Source organism: Pistacia vera, unplaced genomic scaffold (genome assembly GCF_008641045.1).
Source record: "Pistacia vera cultivar Batoury unplaced genomic scaffold, PisVer_v2 Contig598, whole genome shotgun sequence".
Taxonomy (NCBI): domain Eukaryota; kingdom Viridiplantae; phylum Streptophyta; class Magnoliopsida; order Sapindales; family Anacardiaceae; genus Pistacia; species Pistacia vera.
Genome location: NW_022196443.1, coordinates 755,166 through 770,629, shown reverse-complemented (window position 1 = coordinate 770,629; position 15,464 = coordinate 755,166). Strand labels below are relative to the sequence as shown.

Here is a 15,464-nt window from a genome sequence, read left to right as displayed (position 1 = left end):
CTGCAATCTTTGCAACCTCGCCTCCAGAAGATAGTTCTGCTCGACGTTAACTGCAATAGAAAGTAATTCGGTTAGATAATGAAGCAAAGCTCGAAACTTGTCCTCGCGTATGCGAGCAACCAAAGCCTTACTCGCTTATGGAGCAAAGACACCACTCATCTCGACTTCGTAGAAGAAGAATTAGGAATCCCAATGTGGGACCTTCTTTGGGATATCGACCAGCCCATTGAAACGTACTTTCCTTGCCTTGGAAAGGTAGTATGTCTGGTATTGCCCCTTTTTGAGCCTGTACAAGTGGACAAACTCTTCAACGGACAGCTCGCCTAGCTCAGCGATCATGTACGCGATATATACCCGGTAATGATCAAGTAAGAGTTGGCCATCAGTTGGAGATGAGCGATGTCGAATCGCCTTAACACTTTATCGATGAAAGGGTGCGGGGGAATGGATACCCCGCACCTAAGGAGAGTCTCGGAAATTGCCACCTATCCAGCTGGAGGGTTCTTCCGAGAGTGTTCTCCCGGGACCATCAGGTTGAGCTGCAGCGCGTAGGTCACCCTGATGCATTCAAGATCCTTGAGGGTGATTGAAGATTGTGGCTCTTTTCATAGCTTATGAGTTGGAGGGTTCAGGGAATAAGCCAATTGGATCGAAGCATGGTCGGACAAGCCCACAACATTGGGGTCTAAACTTCTGGTGACAAACTCTTCAGATATCTCGAGAGACATCCCCTAGTGCTGCCTAGCCAACCGGTGAATCGAACATTTGATATATTGTGTGACTGCTAGACAAGGATATGGTTGTAACTCGACTCTGGGTACTTGAAAAAAGAAGCGAACATGTGTTAGAGCTTAAATAACTCGACGACCATTCCACATTCGCTTCTATCTCAAGTACCTGAAATAGCTCGCGTAACACAACAAAGCCACCCGACCTACCCAAGACACCGGTGGCCACCGCGATTAAACCCCTTTAAGACCAAAGACCGTCGGAAATGCACCCCAAAAGCCCTATTAAAACCTTAAAACATCTAATGTGACCATTACAGCAGCCACCCTTTAGCACAAAAGTCAGGAAAATGAGCAAGGAAGAGAAAGAAGTCCTACCAAAATGAAGAAGAACGCTGAGAACTCATAAGAAAGACCACCGCAACGACGTAAGAGTAACAGCAAAGAAAAGCAAGAGGGTGGAAGAACTTTCAGAGTGGTTGTTCTGACGATATTCGCCACCTTTTATAGTGATTTTTGCATGGAAGACAAAAGGGCAGAGTTCAATCTCGACCATCGACTTACAACTGATCCTAGCCTTTTGTTCGTTGAGCAATCTCAGCCCTTAGACGTGGCCACGTGTCGACCATCCACGAAGTGCGATGAACCGTCGGATTGATTACCATGATAACCGTCGTCGCATGACGACTCAACTTCGCACGTAACAACTATTATCGCCCATGCGGGACGAAACGTAACTGACAAAGGCTACCACATTTAATGCGACACGACCACATGGAAATTACATTTATACCCTGAATTTTTATATTCTAAGTTTTGACAGGTGGCACAGGTAATAATGTTCAAGCGTGAAGAATGTCGACCAGACGTAAGCTCGGTCGTGGAAGCCCAATCAAGCATGCACTCAGAGACTCACTGTTGAAGCCGAGAATGGCATCAAATCAAACGATAGTCTTCGAAGCCCGAAACGAGCATCGAACATTAGGGGGCAGATGTTGTGTGTGGTTTTTCCGCCAAGCTCAGGCTAACGTGAGGATATAGCTCGACTCAGAATGATCTCGGCAACTATGATTGATCAACCCAACATAAGCTCGTCGAGTCGTAGCTCGACCCAGCACAAGCTAGTCGCGGACAATCCGAGGAATTAATCAATCAAGTCCCAGATTACTTCAGATCCCGAATATCGCGGGAACGACTCAATCAACAATTGTCGTTGCGCGATCATAGCGCCCAATCGCAAGGATATCGAGATTATGAATAAAATCATCCGTAATCCCTTTAATTTAGTTCTTTCCTTTATGTAAATCTTGTATATAAACCCCTTAAAACGATGAGGAGGGAGATACGAATTCTGGATAAAAACTACAGTATAAGCTCTCACAACATATACAAAAAACACAATGGACGTGGACTGTTAACTTCGCCGAACCACTTTAAAAGTTCTCTTTGTCATTTACTTTCTGGTGTTATCATTCACTCATCGCTGACTACCCATAATCACGCACACATCAGTTCCGACCTCGACAAGGTCAATCGGATCTCGTTAGTTGGTGCAGAATTCTGTATCAACATCTATAAAACTAATTTATTAAATAAATTGTAAAAAAAAAATATAATTAAATTAAATAAATAGATGGTCATTTAGAATTACAGTATCTTTAAAAGTTTTAAAAAGTAGAAAAACTTGTAGAAAATTTTAATATAAATAGTACTTTTTTGTAACTTATATATATATTAATTAAAAATAATAATAATAGGGTTTGCAAGAGTTTTGGTGGGTTTTTGAATAACTACGCTCAAAATCAAATTCACAAAACTAATCGGACCATAATCCGCCCTAAGAGTAAGAGGGCGATGGAGGTTCATGAACAAATAAGTATGGGCTAGCCCGCAATCTTGGTAATCGCAAGCCTGCCAGGCGAGGCCCAAGCCACGATGTGGCCATTTTGCGGTCAAGTGCAGCGTTACCAGCCACAAACTAGCCCGTCTGAATTTGATTTTCTTTCTTTCTTTTTTTTTTAATTTTTAATTTCTTTTTAATTAGGGTTTAAAGCAAGAAATTGTTTAAGACTTGTTTCCTGATATATAAAATGAAAGAAATGACAAAATACCTTTTAATCATCGAAGTTAACGTCTAAATTTGAAAACAGGGGCTAAAATACATTGCATTACATAGGGGGTCGAAATTATTCAGCATTTTTATAAAGTTAAATAGGGTTTCCTTCGCTTAAACAGTAATGGGCAAAATTTAATAATTATAATAATAATAACAAAATACTTGGTGTTATGGAGAAAACAACTGCCAAATTTTAGAAGATGCCTTAAGACACCAGTTTCACTAAATTGCAAACTTTTGATACATGATCAAGGGTTTTACTGCCGAAAGTTCTATGATAGACAATTTCACGATAATAGCCCAGTATAGCATAAATCTCTGCCACTACAAACTGTGAAGAACCATTGAAGATCATGAGATGCAGTCTTGTATATATAATACAAATTTCATTGTACATGAACCCCTGATGACTAACCATATATCCTATTCAACATCGGTATTGCTACTACTCGCTAATGCTACAAGCACAGTTAACTGTTAATCAGTCCAGCAATAACTATCCTTACACATCTAACCCTGCTAATAAGTCAAAATTTTACAAGTAAAAGATACAAGCAATATCGACTCCAAGCAAGGGATTCAAGTCATCGACAAAGTAATCAACTCCTAGCAATAACTTACAGCATCAGGCAATCAAAACCTTCTCCAGAAGTGTATCTCAAAAAAAAAAAAAAAACACCATCCAAGCATAATCTGGTGTAGCCGAACAGCTGAATTACGGTTAATTGACATTAACTTAAAAGTAATGGAGTTAGCTAGAGGTTAGGTGACAGCACCTGGTAATGCACCAGAATGAAAGGATCCACAGATTAGACAATCTTTCCAGTTAGATCAATATATGTACCAACTTGTTCTCCACATATAGCTTTTGAGATGTTTGCAGGTTCAAGAAGATTAAAGATCACAACTGTCAAAAAAGTAAAACAAATTAGAGGGGCTGGGATCAAATCCCAACAATAATCCAATAACAGAAATTCCAGAGCCTTAGATTATTTTTCACAGCATATCACCATAGAATGGAAAGTGTTCATTATGATCAATAATAGTAGTTCTGTCACGGGATTATAGAACTATAAAACTAACAATCTTGTCTTCTGACCATTAAAAGTAGTAGGCTAAAACAACCTCACTACGGGAAATCCTTAAACATTCAAATAGATGCAATCAGACAACCAAATCAGCTAGAGATCCCCGTATCAAAATGAAAATGAACTCTGAAACAAAACAATTATAAGGAAAAATACCAACCAGGTATGCTGTTTTCCTCACAGAAGGAGAGTGCCATCGAATCCATTGGTATTACACCTCTAGAGTCCAACTCCCTGAAAGAGATGTGCTCAAAAGAAGCATTGCTGTCCCGGAAGCGAAAATCATATAAACCATCAAAATTGGTACCTTTGAGGACAGCCTCAGCATTAACTGGAAAGCAAAGAGAGAGTCAGTAAAATTTAAATAAATGCAACATTGAACACACACACAGATATTAAATAGAAATACAAGATTTATCGGACAATCTTAGCAAAATCAATGGTTGGAGCAGAAATATACTCTCTGTAGCTCTAAGTGCTGCAGCTGTGTCAGTGGAAAAGAGTGGATTTCCAATCCCAGCACCAATGCCACCAAATATTACAACTCTTCCTTTCTCAAGATGCCGTATAGCTCGTTGCCTATTGTATGGTTCAGTAACCTCCTGCACTGGAAAAGCAGTTTGTACGCGTGTCTGAACACCCATCTTCTCTAATGCTGACTGGAGCAATATAGAATTCATCACACTTGCCATCATTCTGGTACAAATTGCAAAGTCACAACTGGCTTAGGTCATAACTAATGACATATTTATGAATCACAGTCATATTAATCAAGTGAAATCAACAAATAGCATTGAAAGAAATATATATCCTATTATTTCATCCAAACTGATATAGAAAACAAGGTTCTTTCATATGAATTTCCATCAATCCATCATTATAGCATATGATCATCCAAACCTTTGTTCTATTGACGGTAACCAAAACGACAATTCCAGATCACACAGGCCATGTCACCCCTTACCATAAAACATATCTTCCTCCCTTCCTCAAAAAGTTATTACAGTGAATTGATATTGCAATTTGCAAATAATGTTCAACTGGAGATGACAACTAAGGGAAGTCGAATTAATAAGCTCTGATAAGGCAGTTATATATTAAACCTCTTGTGTTCTTAACTCATAAGATTTCACCCCTTTATCTCCCCTTATAAAAATAAATAAATAAATAAATAAAAAAAGGTCAAAGAAATTAAATTTTAGAACTTCAATAAGTGCCTACTTCTAAATATAAGACAAATCTATATTTAGTTACGAAATTTCTTCAGTCTATCTCGTTAAACTACCTATCGCTTAATTATAATTTCATCAGAAAAAGGCACTTCATGAAATTTTAGCCAAAGGTCAACTGTGATTGTTATCAAATCATCAATCAAATTACAATCACAGGTATACAGGAAAAACAAGATATATATAACATTTACAAAAGATTATCAATACAAAAACAAACAAATGGCTTGCTTCATCTTGTATGCTTTACTTTAGACATTAAAATGATTTGACATAAAACCTGATGTGTTTTGGGAAAGCATAGATAATGCACTATTGAGTCTAGTAAAAACCACATTACCCAATTTGGTAAGCAGTACTTCTATCTGAACCCGTTTCATTTACCCATGTATTTCCACAAAAGAAATTACGACCTCCAACAACAATTGCAACCTGAAATACCACACACGAAGAAGAATGTTACATGTCGCATAGAAAAAGGGAAAGATAAAGAGAGAATGCAACTGTCCCAGGTTGCAGATAATAAATGTGGCTACGAATACCTCTATTCCAAGGCGGCAAGCAGTTGAAACTTCTTCCGCAATCAGCATGGCCACCTAACATAAACAAAATCAATTTGAATAAGGCTCTAATCTGAGCACAAACATTGAGGTCAGATTGCTCTTCACTTGATAACAAGGTCAGCAACCAAGGCTATCCGTTTAAGTTTCTATATCTAGAAAGATGTCAGGATGAACCTTTGAGTCAATGTTGCTATGGTCAGCACCAGAAAGAGCAACACCACTAATTTTGAAGACTACTCTCCGCCATCTAGGGCTTGGCTTGGGCTTCACATTATTTATCGGAACTGTTGAGCTTGGTGTAGCTGCACTATATCTGAAAATAGCAAAAAAAAAAATATATTATAAGAATTATAATAATACCCCTCAATTTTTCTGATGCGAAAAACATATGACAAACACAGAAACCAATACTCAAGTTGAAAGGCAAAACAAAGAACATAACAAAGTCTAAAATTTCAGAGAACATTATAAAATTTGTATTGCCACATCTCAATGGTGACCGTACAATCAATAAAATTTTAACACCAATGAAATGGAAGAACCAAGCCACTTCAAAACGAAATCAAATAAACCGAAACATAAACTATCAAAGTCTAGCGGATAACAGGACTAGAAGATACGCCTATTACATTTGAAGGGGATAGGGACAGTGGAAATGAGATAGCTAGTTTAATTGGCAAAATGGTTTTATTGCCACCCAAAAGAAGAGGACCGTAAAAGCATGTTATGTTACATGCAATTACAATCCATTAAATGAGCAAAGCAGCAAATTGTGGCCAGCTAAAAGCAAATAAAATGATTAATTAAGGATGCATCTTACTGCAACACAATAAGCCTTGATTAAGTAAGCTCAACAAGTAAACAATCAACCTACCATTCTATTTAATAAAATGAAATCTAAAATAAAAATAAAAAACAGAAGAAGTGCGCAAGCCATTTACCCATGTGCTGAAAACAGAAAATAGCGTTGCCAAGGAATACAGTTGATGCGATATTTACAAGAAACAGCAACCAATGCACAAATGATTTCTGAATGTATTTTCTCAAGCCATGAAAACCACAGCTAATAACAGATTTAAATTTTGGGAACATATAAATGACACATCAAAAACAAGTATATTAAACACAAGCAAGCTGAAAGGAAGATCATTTAGTGGCTACATTTCCACAAAGGTAATGTAGAATCAAAAGTGCCCCTCAAGAGACAAATTTTTCGTCTCTTTTCAGTTGGTGCAATTCTATTTAGGCTAACANGGCCATGTCACCCCTTACCATAAAACATATCTTCCTCCCTTCCTCAAAAAGTTTATACAGTGAATTGATATTGCAATTTGCAAATAATGCTCAACTGGAGATGACAACTAAGGGAAGTCGAATTAATAAGCTCTGATAAGGCAGTTATATATTAAACCTCTTCTGTTCTTAACTCATAAGATTTCACCCCTTTATCTCCCCTTATAAAAATAAATAAATAAATAAATAAAAAAAGGTCAAAGAAATTAAATTTTAGAACTTCAATAAGTGCCTACTTCTAAATATAAGACAAATCTATATTTAGTTACGAAATTTCTTCAGTCTATCTCGTTAAACTACCTATCGCTTAATTATAATTTCATCAGAAAAAGGCACTTCATGAAATTTTAGCCAAAGGTCAACTGTGATTGTTATCAAATCATCAATCAAATTACAATCACAGGTATACAGGAAAAACAAGATATATATAACATTTACAAAAGATTATCAATACAAAAACAAACAAATGGCTTGCTTCATCTTGTATGCTTTACTTTAGACATTAAAATGATTTGACATAAAACCTGATGTGTTTTGGGAAAGCATAGATAATGCACTATTGAGTCTAGTAAAAACCACATTACCCAATTTGGTAAGCAGTACTTCTATCTGAACCCGTTTCATTTACCCATGTATTTCCACAAAAGAAATTACGACCTCCAACAACAATTGCAACCTGAAATACCACACACGAAGAAGAATGTTACATGTCGCATAGAAAAAGGGAAAGATAAAGAGAGAATGCAACTGTCCCAGGTTGCAGATAATAAATGTGGCTACGAATACCTCTATTCCAAGGCGGCAAGCAGTTGAAACTTCTTCCGCAATCAGCATGGCCACCTAACATAAACAAAATCAATTTGAATAAGGCTCTAATCTGAGCACAAACATTGAGGTCAGATTGCTCTTCACTTGATAACAAGGTCAGCAACCAAGGCTATCCGTTTAAGTTTCTATATCTAGAAAGATGTCAGGATGAACCTTTGAGTCAATGTTGCTATGGTCAGCACCAGAAAGAGCAACACCACTAATTTTGAAGACTACTCTCCGCCATCTAGGGCTTGGCTTGGGCTTCACATTATTTATCGGAACTGTTGAGCTTGGTGTAGCTGCACTATATCTGAAAATAGCAAAAAAAAAAATATATTATAAGAATTATAATAATACCCCTCAATTTTTCTGATGCGAAAAACATATGACAAACACAGAAACCAATACTCAAGTTGAAAGGCAAAACAAAGAACATAACAAAGTCTAAAATTTCAGAGAACATTATAAAATTTGTATTGCCACATCTCAATGGTGACCGTACAATCAATAAAATTTTAACACCAATGAAATGGAAGAACCAAGCCACTTCAAAACGAAATCAAATAAACCGAAACATAAACTATCAAAGTCTAGCGGATAACAGGACTAGAAGATACGCCTATTACATTTGAAGGGGATAGGGACAGTGGAAATGAGATAGCTAGTTTAATTGGCAAAATGGTTTTATTGCCACCCAAAAGAAGAGGACCGTAAAAGCATGTTATGTTACATGCAATTACAATCCATTAAATGAGCAAAGCAGCAAATTGTGGCCAGCTAAAAGCAAATAAAATGATTAATTAAGGATGCATCTTACTGCAACACAATAAGCCTTGATTAAGTAAGCTCAACAAGTAAACAATCAACCTACCATTCTATTTAATAAAATGAAATCTAAAATAAAAATAAAAAACAGAAGAAGTGCGCAAGCCATTTACCCATGTGCTGAAAACAGAAAATAGCGTTGCCAAGGAATACAGTTGATGCGATATTTACAAGAAACAGCAACCAATGCACAAATGATTTCTGAATGTATTTTCTCAAGCCATGAAAACCACAGCTAATAACAGATTTAAATTTTGGGAACATATAAATGACACATCAAAAACAAGTATATTAAACACAAGCAAGCTGAAAGGAAGATCATTTAGTGGCTACATTTCCACAAAGGTAACGTAGAATCAAAAGTGCCCCTCAAGAGACAAATTTTTCGTCTCTTTTCAGTTGGTGCAATTCTATTTAGGCTAACACCTCCCTCTACTCAAGAAAGCAAAGTACTCTAGCACATTCATATACCGAGACCATTGACATGTGATTCTAAATATCAAAATATAAATAAGGGACAGCCACAAATTCTAAAAAATGAAAAACAAATAAAGTTTCCACCATACCTAAGATATTAACATAATCCTAACCGCAATGGTCCATATCTTCCTATATGTTTACCATCATGTATTACAAATTATCCGTAAAATTTTGCTGTAAGAACTTAAAGCTTTACAAAACAAATACACGAGAAGAATACAATATACCTCTTGGATTGCCTAACCGAATTAGAAATGGAAGAGCCACTTCCTTTATCTTCATCAGCCACATTCTTAACAGGCACTGAATTTCCAACAATTTGTTCCATCTTTTTAAACCACGGCCAATGACTGGTCGAAATTCCACCATTATTCATCCTGTGCCGCTCCAACTTATACCTTTTCTTCAAATTATCAACCTTGTTCTTACACTGCTCCACACTCTTGCTGTGCTTCTCGCACCGCTCACTCACGGTCACCGCCACCTCCTCCCAGTCCCTTCCCCTCAGATTCCCCCTATTCAACTGCATAAACTTGTCCAAATACGCGTCAAGAAGGCACGCGATCGCCGCGTCGCTCCACTCCTCCCGATCCTTCCTGTACTCGTTCTGATACTGCTTCGACTTCTTCGAACTGTACGGGCTACTGACATTACTAACGTCTCCATTGTTGACATCTTCCCGATCTTTCCTTTTCTCCGCCGTCCGTGCAACCACGATTTGAGAATTATTATTGTTGTTGTTGTTAGCGGAATTGAAAGCCGAATCGATAGCGTTTTCTTCTTCGTCGTCTCCACATCGCACGCCGATGTTCTCGGGGATCCGTTGAGGCTGCGACGCGTGTCCAGGTTCGAAACGTTGAGGCGTGTAGGGTGATCGTTCTATTTGTTGTTGTTGGTAGATCTGGTGGTGGTGGTCGTCACCAAGGAGCGGAAAATCGTCGTCACAAGAGGCCATTAGGGGACGTTAGGGTTAGGGTTTGTTGGTGAACGGCGACGTTAGAGACGGGATGAGACGTTGAAGGAAGAGAGAAGAAGAGGTTTAACGGAAGGGGAGTATCGTGAGATAGAGAGCTGGGCCGTGACGGATGGTGACGGTTCCGTTAAGTAATAAGGGAAGTGTACGGACACGTGGTTAGAGCTGAATGGGTGAGAACATACCGTGGACATTTTTGTTGATTTGTTTTGGAGATTTAAATTTGAATGGTAGATTGTTTGCCTCTTTTGGGCACGTTTGGTGGCGTTGGGTGGGGAGTTGTTGAATTGCAACACCTTCACCGTTACTCTAACAAAGGGAAAGAAACACATGTAACCTAAAGTAGCATTTACCTCCCCCAGGTTGCCAAAATTAACAAAGACACCCTATATATAGTAAACAGTAAATTTTATATAATGATAATAATAACTAGAAGTGTTCGATTCTGGGTACCTTGCATTTTTTAAAGGAACCAGAACTAACGGTTCCTTGAAATTTGGAACCGAAACCGGAACTGGAACCGACGGTTCCGATTCCTAGGTACCCAGAACCGACGGTTTCGATTCCTAGGTACCTAGAACCAAAACCTGTAACAACGGTTCTGGTTCCGGTTCTAGGTACCTTGTAAAATTCATGACCCCTAAAAGGTTTTTAAAATGACAAAAAAAACCCTTAAAAACTTACAAATAACCCCTCACCTGGAACTTGTTAACAAAAATAAAATTACAAATTATAAATTAAAAATTAAAAACACCATTACTTTGTAAAGATAGATTCTCAAAAGTCAAACCAATTTACTTTAAATGTTATGAAATATAAATATAAATGTATTCACATTACTTTTTCTACAAAAGTTTTTATTAACCCCCTACTCCTTAATTTTATTTTATATTAGTTTCGGTTCCTGGTTCCGGTTCCTAACTATAGGAACTAGAACCGGAACCAGAACCGCACAGTAATGGTTTCAAAAATTTGGAACCGGAACCTATCCGTTGACGGTCGGTTCCGGGTAGGAACCGAAACCAAAACCCGGGTACCCGCCGGTTCCGATTTCAATCGATTCTTTTAAACACCCCTAATAATAACCTTGATAAAATGTAGTAAAGAACACAAGTATGTCTTGTCAGCCAATCGGTTAAGGGCTAGAAAGTGTATTCGTTTATGAATTTGTTTAGAGTTTTTTTTTTTTTAAATATTAAAAAGGAATGATTTAAAAAAAAAAATGAAAATGCATTTGTCATATTTGTCTGAAAATGATATTTTAAAAATTATAATATAATTCGAAATCATGTTTGGCAACAAAACATAGTCAAATTGGATTTTAACTTGATCTAGTTGAAGAAATAAAATAGAATATGGTTCAATTTTCACTAAGTTCTATTTAAAAGAGAGAAAATGTTTATAGAGAAAAGAAGACATAAAAATTTGCTGAGTTTTCTTTGTGTTTAGAAAAAAAACAAAAACAAAAAGTAAATGAACGGAGACATTTTGCATCTTACAAGAGAAAAAAATGACAATATGAAAAAGAGAAACATTAACCTTTATAATCAATAAAAATCTTGTATTCAAATAAATGTAAAAATTAATTTGTATAATATAAGAAAGAAGTTTTCATTTTCAATTAAAGGAAAATATATTCTTGTTTTGCAAAATATTAAAATATTTCTTTCATGATTTTAAAGAGTATTTTCATCCTAATGAGACTTTTTTGAAAAACTAAATGAAAATGACACAATTCACATTTCTACCAAACAATGGACACTTAACGATGTTAATCAGGCTGCAATATTAACTGCATAAATAGGTGTTTAAATAATTTTCATCATACACACATACAGATTTGAAATATCATCATCAGATGTAGTCAGGGATGGGCATTTTCCCTGCCCCGTTGGGGACCCAGACTGAACAGGGTAGAGATTCCCTGAATGGTTCAAGGACTGGACCAGGTCTGGGCCAAAATTCAATCCCCAAAATTTGCCCTAGCCCGATCCATCTCTGCCCCACCCTGATAAATATGTTATATATGTATATATATATCATTTGATATACACAATATATATGTATAATGTATAATGTATAATTTATAATGTATAATGTATATGTATAATATATCATATGTATTATACATTATACATAATATGCTATGAAACAAAATTTATACATTATACATTATATATTATACATTATACATAATATGTTATTATCCATAATCATTTGCTATTTTGATTCATTATAATAAATCAATAAATCACTATAAATATTTTTAATACATAATAAGTATGTTATATATGTATAATGTATCATTTGATATACATAATATATATGTTATATATGTATAACGTGTCATTTGATACTTTGATTCATTGAGTCATTATTTAAATTCCATTATCTAATTACCCTTGTTATATTTTTATAATTACGGATTTGCCCTTCATTTATAAACACAAATTTTGCCCACACAATTTGTGAAATCAACATCTAAATTTGGGGATTTCGAGGATTCCTCGAATTCCCTATTTAGGGATTGGGCCTAATTTGGGGATTCCTTGAATTCCTCGTTCAGGGAACAGGCCGGATTGGGGGAATCCCCCTAGGCTTTTAGGCCGAGCTCGAAGACATGGGTCCCCGACCCATGCCCATCCCTAGATGTGATTGCTTTTGTGCTAGACTGCTAACACCACATTGATTACAGGATTATAGGTAATGGTGAAAAAGCAACTCGCCCGGCCCGCAGCGGGTTGGCAGTTTTGGCAAGCCAGGTCATTTTTCTATAATCGATGTGATATTGATACATAAGTAACTTTATCAGTTGGAATCCCTGTTAGAAATATTTTAAATCACATAAGGTGGTCCATGGTTGTTTTGAAATAATTAAATTGGCTAAGGTGCATGATGGTTATTTACCTTTGATGGAGAGGTTAATACAGTTAATAAAATAATTGCAGTTTGATAGTTAATAAAATTGCTATATAAAAGGGGTCTTCTCTCTCTGTTTCTAACGTGGGTTTTTCTTTTTCCATCAAAAGAAATAAACAATTGACAAAATGGAAAAGGAGAGAGATACACTACCTTCTTTTACATCATCAAGAAATTAATCATGGAACCAGATATGTATTACTTTTTTAATAAATAGTGAATATTAATCAAGTTTCAGATTCTGAGATTTAATGTTTATGCAATTTAGGGTATAAAAATATGATTATATTACTAATTCTTTGCCATTGATGAAATTGCAATTAAGTTTTACAAGTGGTATTAGAGCAAATTCAGGTTTAGAAACTGATGTATTTTCCATTAAGTTAATTTTTTATATATCATAGTTCTTATGGTATAAAGAAATTAGATTGGGTTTGGAAATTGATAAATAGGAAGGTTGTGGTTAAAATAGATTAAAGAATACCTCTTAAGTGGTTGGAAAGTTGGCCAGAATCGAATTTTTCTTATGCTAAAATGTCTAGATGCATTTTTCAATAAAAAAAATTCCATAAATTTGGGTTCCATAATATTTCCAGAAATTTGGGTCAAATATTGACCCATATAATAACACTATTCCTTTAGTTGATCTAGACCATTTGTTTTTTTAAAGCCTATTTTTTTTAGTTTATAAAAACTCATTAAGAAGCCTTAGCCCTATTTATTAAGTGAGCCCAATTCAAACACAAACCCATTAAGAATCAGTGTTCTGAAAACTAGACCGGACCGGCCGGTTCGACCGGGTTTCGGAAGGAAAAGCGGTTCACAAACTAATAAAAACCATTCTCAACGATCGGACCATTTTAAACTTCAAATGAACCGCTTAAACAGTGGAAGACCACCGGTCCAACTAATATGTTTCTTTTTTTTTTCTTCGGCTTCAAAAATCCAACTTCATTCATCTTCTCTTTCACCTTCATTCATCTTCGGTTAGATTTGAGCTTAGAATGTNTTAATTCTTCAAATAAGGGCATTTTGGTCATTTCACACTAGACATAATTATTACTTAATTAATGCTATTAAATGCAATGAAGCCTACTCATCCTTGACTTTTTCCATGCTTATCCACAGGTAAAATGACCATTTCGCCCCTAATGTCTTTCTATGGATAATTGATTCATACCGTTTCAAATGAATCGACTATTTTGCCCTTAGTTAGATTTTATGATTTTTAACATAAAATTAACATCTAAATGACTATTTTGAGTTAAGAACATACCTTTGACATCTTGGGTTAGTACACCACAGACCCGATTGGAGAGATTTGTGGGTGGACTTCATCCTACTATCGCCAGAGATGTTATGTCAGGTCATCAATTATATTTTTATAATTACGGATTTGCCCTTCATTTATAAACACAAATTTTTCCCACACAATTTGTGAAATCAACATCTAAATTTGGGGATTTCGAGGATTCCCCGAATTCCTTATTTGGGGATTGGCCCTAATTTGGGGATTCCTTGAATTCCTCGTTCAGGGAACATGCCGGATTCGGGGAATCCCCCTAGGCTTTCGGGCCGAGCCTGGAGACATAGGTCCCCGGCCCATGCCCATCCCTAGATGTGATTGCTTTTATGCTAGACTACTAACACCACATTGATTACAAGATTATAGGTTGACTCAGTTACTTTTCTATAATCAATGTGATATTGATACATAAGTAACTTTATCAGTTGGAATCCCTGTTAGAAATATTTTAATTCACATAAGGTGGTCCATGGTTGTTTTGAAGTTATTTACCTTTGATGGAGAGGTTAATGCAGTTAATAAAATAACTGCAGTTTGATAGTTAATAAAATTGCTATATAAAAGGGTATTCTCTCTCTATTCCTAACGTGAGTTTTTCTTCTTCCATCAAATGAAATAAACAATTGACAGAAAGGAAAAGGAGAGAGATACACTACCTTCTTTTACATCATCAAGAAATTAATCATGGAACCAAGTATGTATTACTTCTTTAATAAATAGTGAATATTAATCAAGTTTCAGATTCTGAGATTTAATGTTTATGCAATTTAGGGTATAAAAATATGATTATATTACTGATTCTTTGCCATTGATGAAATTGCAATTAAGTTTTACATGTGGTATTAGAGCAAATTCAAGTTTAGAAACTGACGTATTTTCCATTAAGTTGATTTTTTATATATCACTGTTCTTATGGTATAAAGAAATTAGATTGGGTTTGGAAATTGATAAATAGGAAGGTTGTGGTTAAAATAGATTAAAGAATACCTCTTAAGTGGCTGGAAAGTTGGCCAGAATCGAATTTTTCTTATGCTAAAATGTCTAGATGCATTTTTCAATAAAAAAAATTCCAAAAATTTGGGTTCCATAATATTTCCAGAAATTTGGGTCAAATATTGACCCATATAATAACAC

The 15,464-nt window shown here is 35.8% G+C and overlaps 1 protein-coding gene across 2 annotated transcripts; it reads right to left on the bottom strand.

The window, feature by feature from the left end:
• Window positions 1-3,181: 3,181 nt before the first annotated feature.
• LOC116110190 lies at window positions 3,182-10,127 on the bottom strand. Of its 2 annotated transcripts, XM_031396412.1 has the most exons (8): window positions 9,360-10,127; window positions 7,999-8,137; window positions 7,804-7,857; window positions 7,602-7,693; window positions 4,393-4,628; window positions 4,093-4,263; window positions 3,621-3,751; window positions 3,182-3,537 (listed from the first exon to the last, which is right to left on the bottom strand). In XM_031396412.1, the coding sequence occupies exons 1-7, from the start codon at window positions 10,085-10,087 to the stop codon at window positions 3,654-3,656; spliced, it is 1,518 nt and encodes a 505-aa protein (XP_031252272.1). In that variant the 5' UTR covers window positions 10,088-10,127; the 3' UTR covers window positions 3,182-3,537; window positions 3,621-3,653. The 2 variants fall into 2 exon arrangements, with proteins under 2 accessions (XP_031252272.1, XP_031252271.1); XM_031396411.1 differs by having other exon boundaries at window positions 3,182-3,751.
• Between the last annotated feature and the right edge of the window lie 5,337 nt (window positions 10,128-15,464).

Excerpts from the sequence above, each read along its gene's own strand:
- LOC116110190 (XM_031396411.1), bottom strand. The coding sequence starts at position 10,087 with ATGGCCTCTTGTGACGACGATTTTCCGCTCCTTGGTGACGACCACCAC. Across the intron at positions 8,138-9,359 it reads TCGGTTAGGCAATCCAAGAG|ATATAGTGCAGCTACACCAA; the intron begins GTATATTGTATT and ends TGCTATTTTCAG. Across the intron at positions 4,264-4,392 it reads AGCACTTAGAGCTACAGAGA|TTAATGCTGAGGCTGTCCTC; the intron begins GTATATTTCTGC and ends TTTGCTTTCCAG.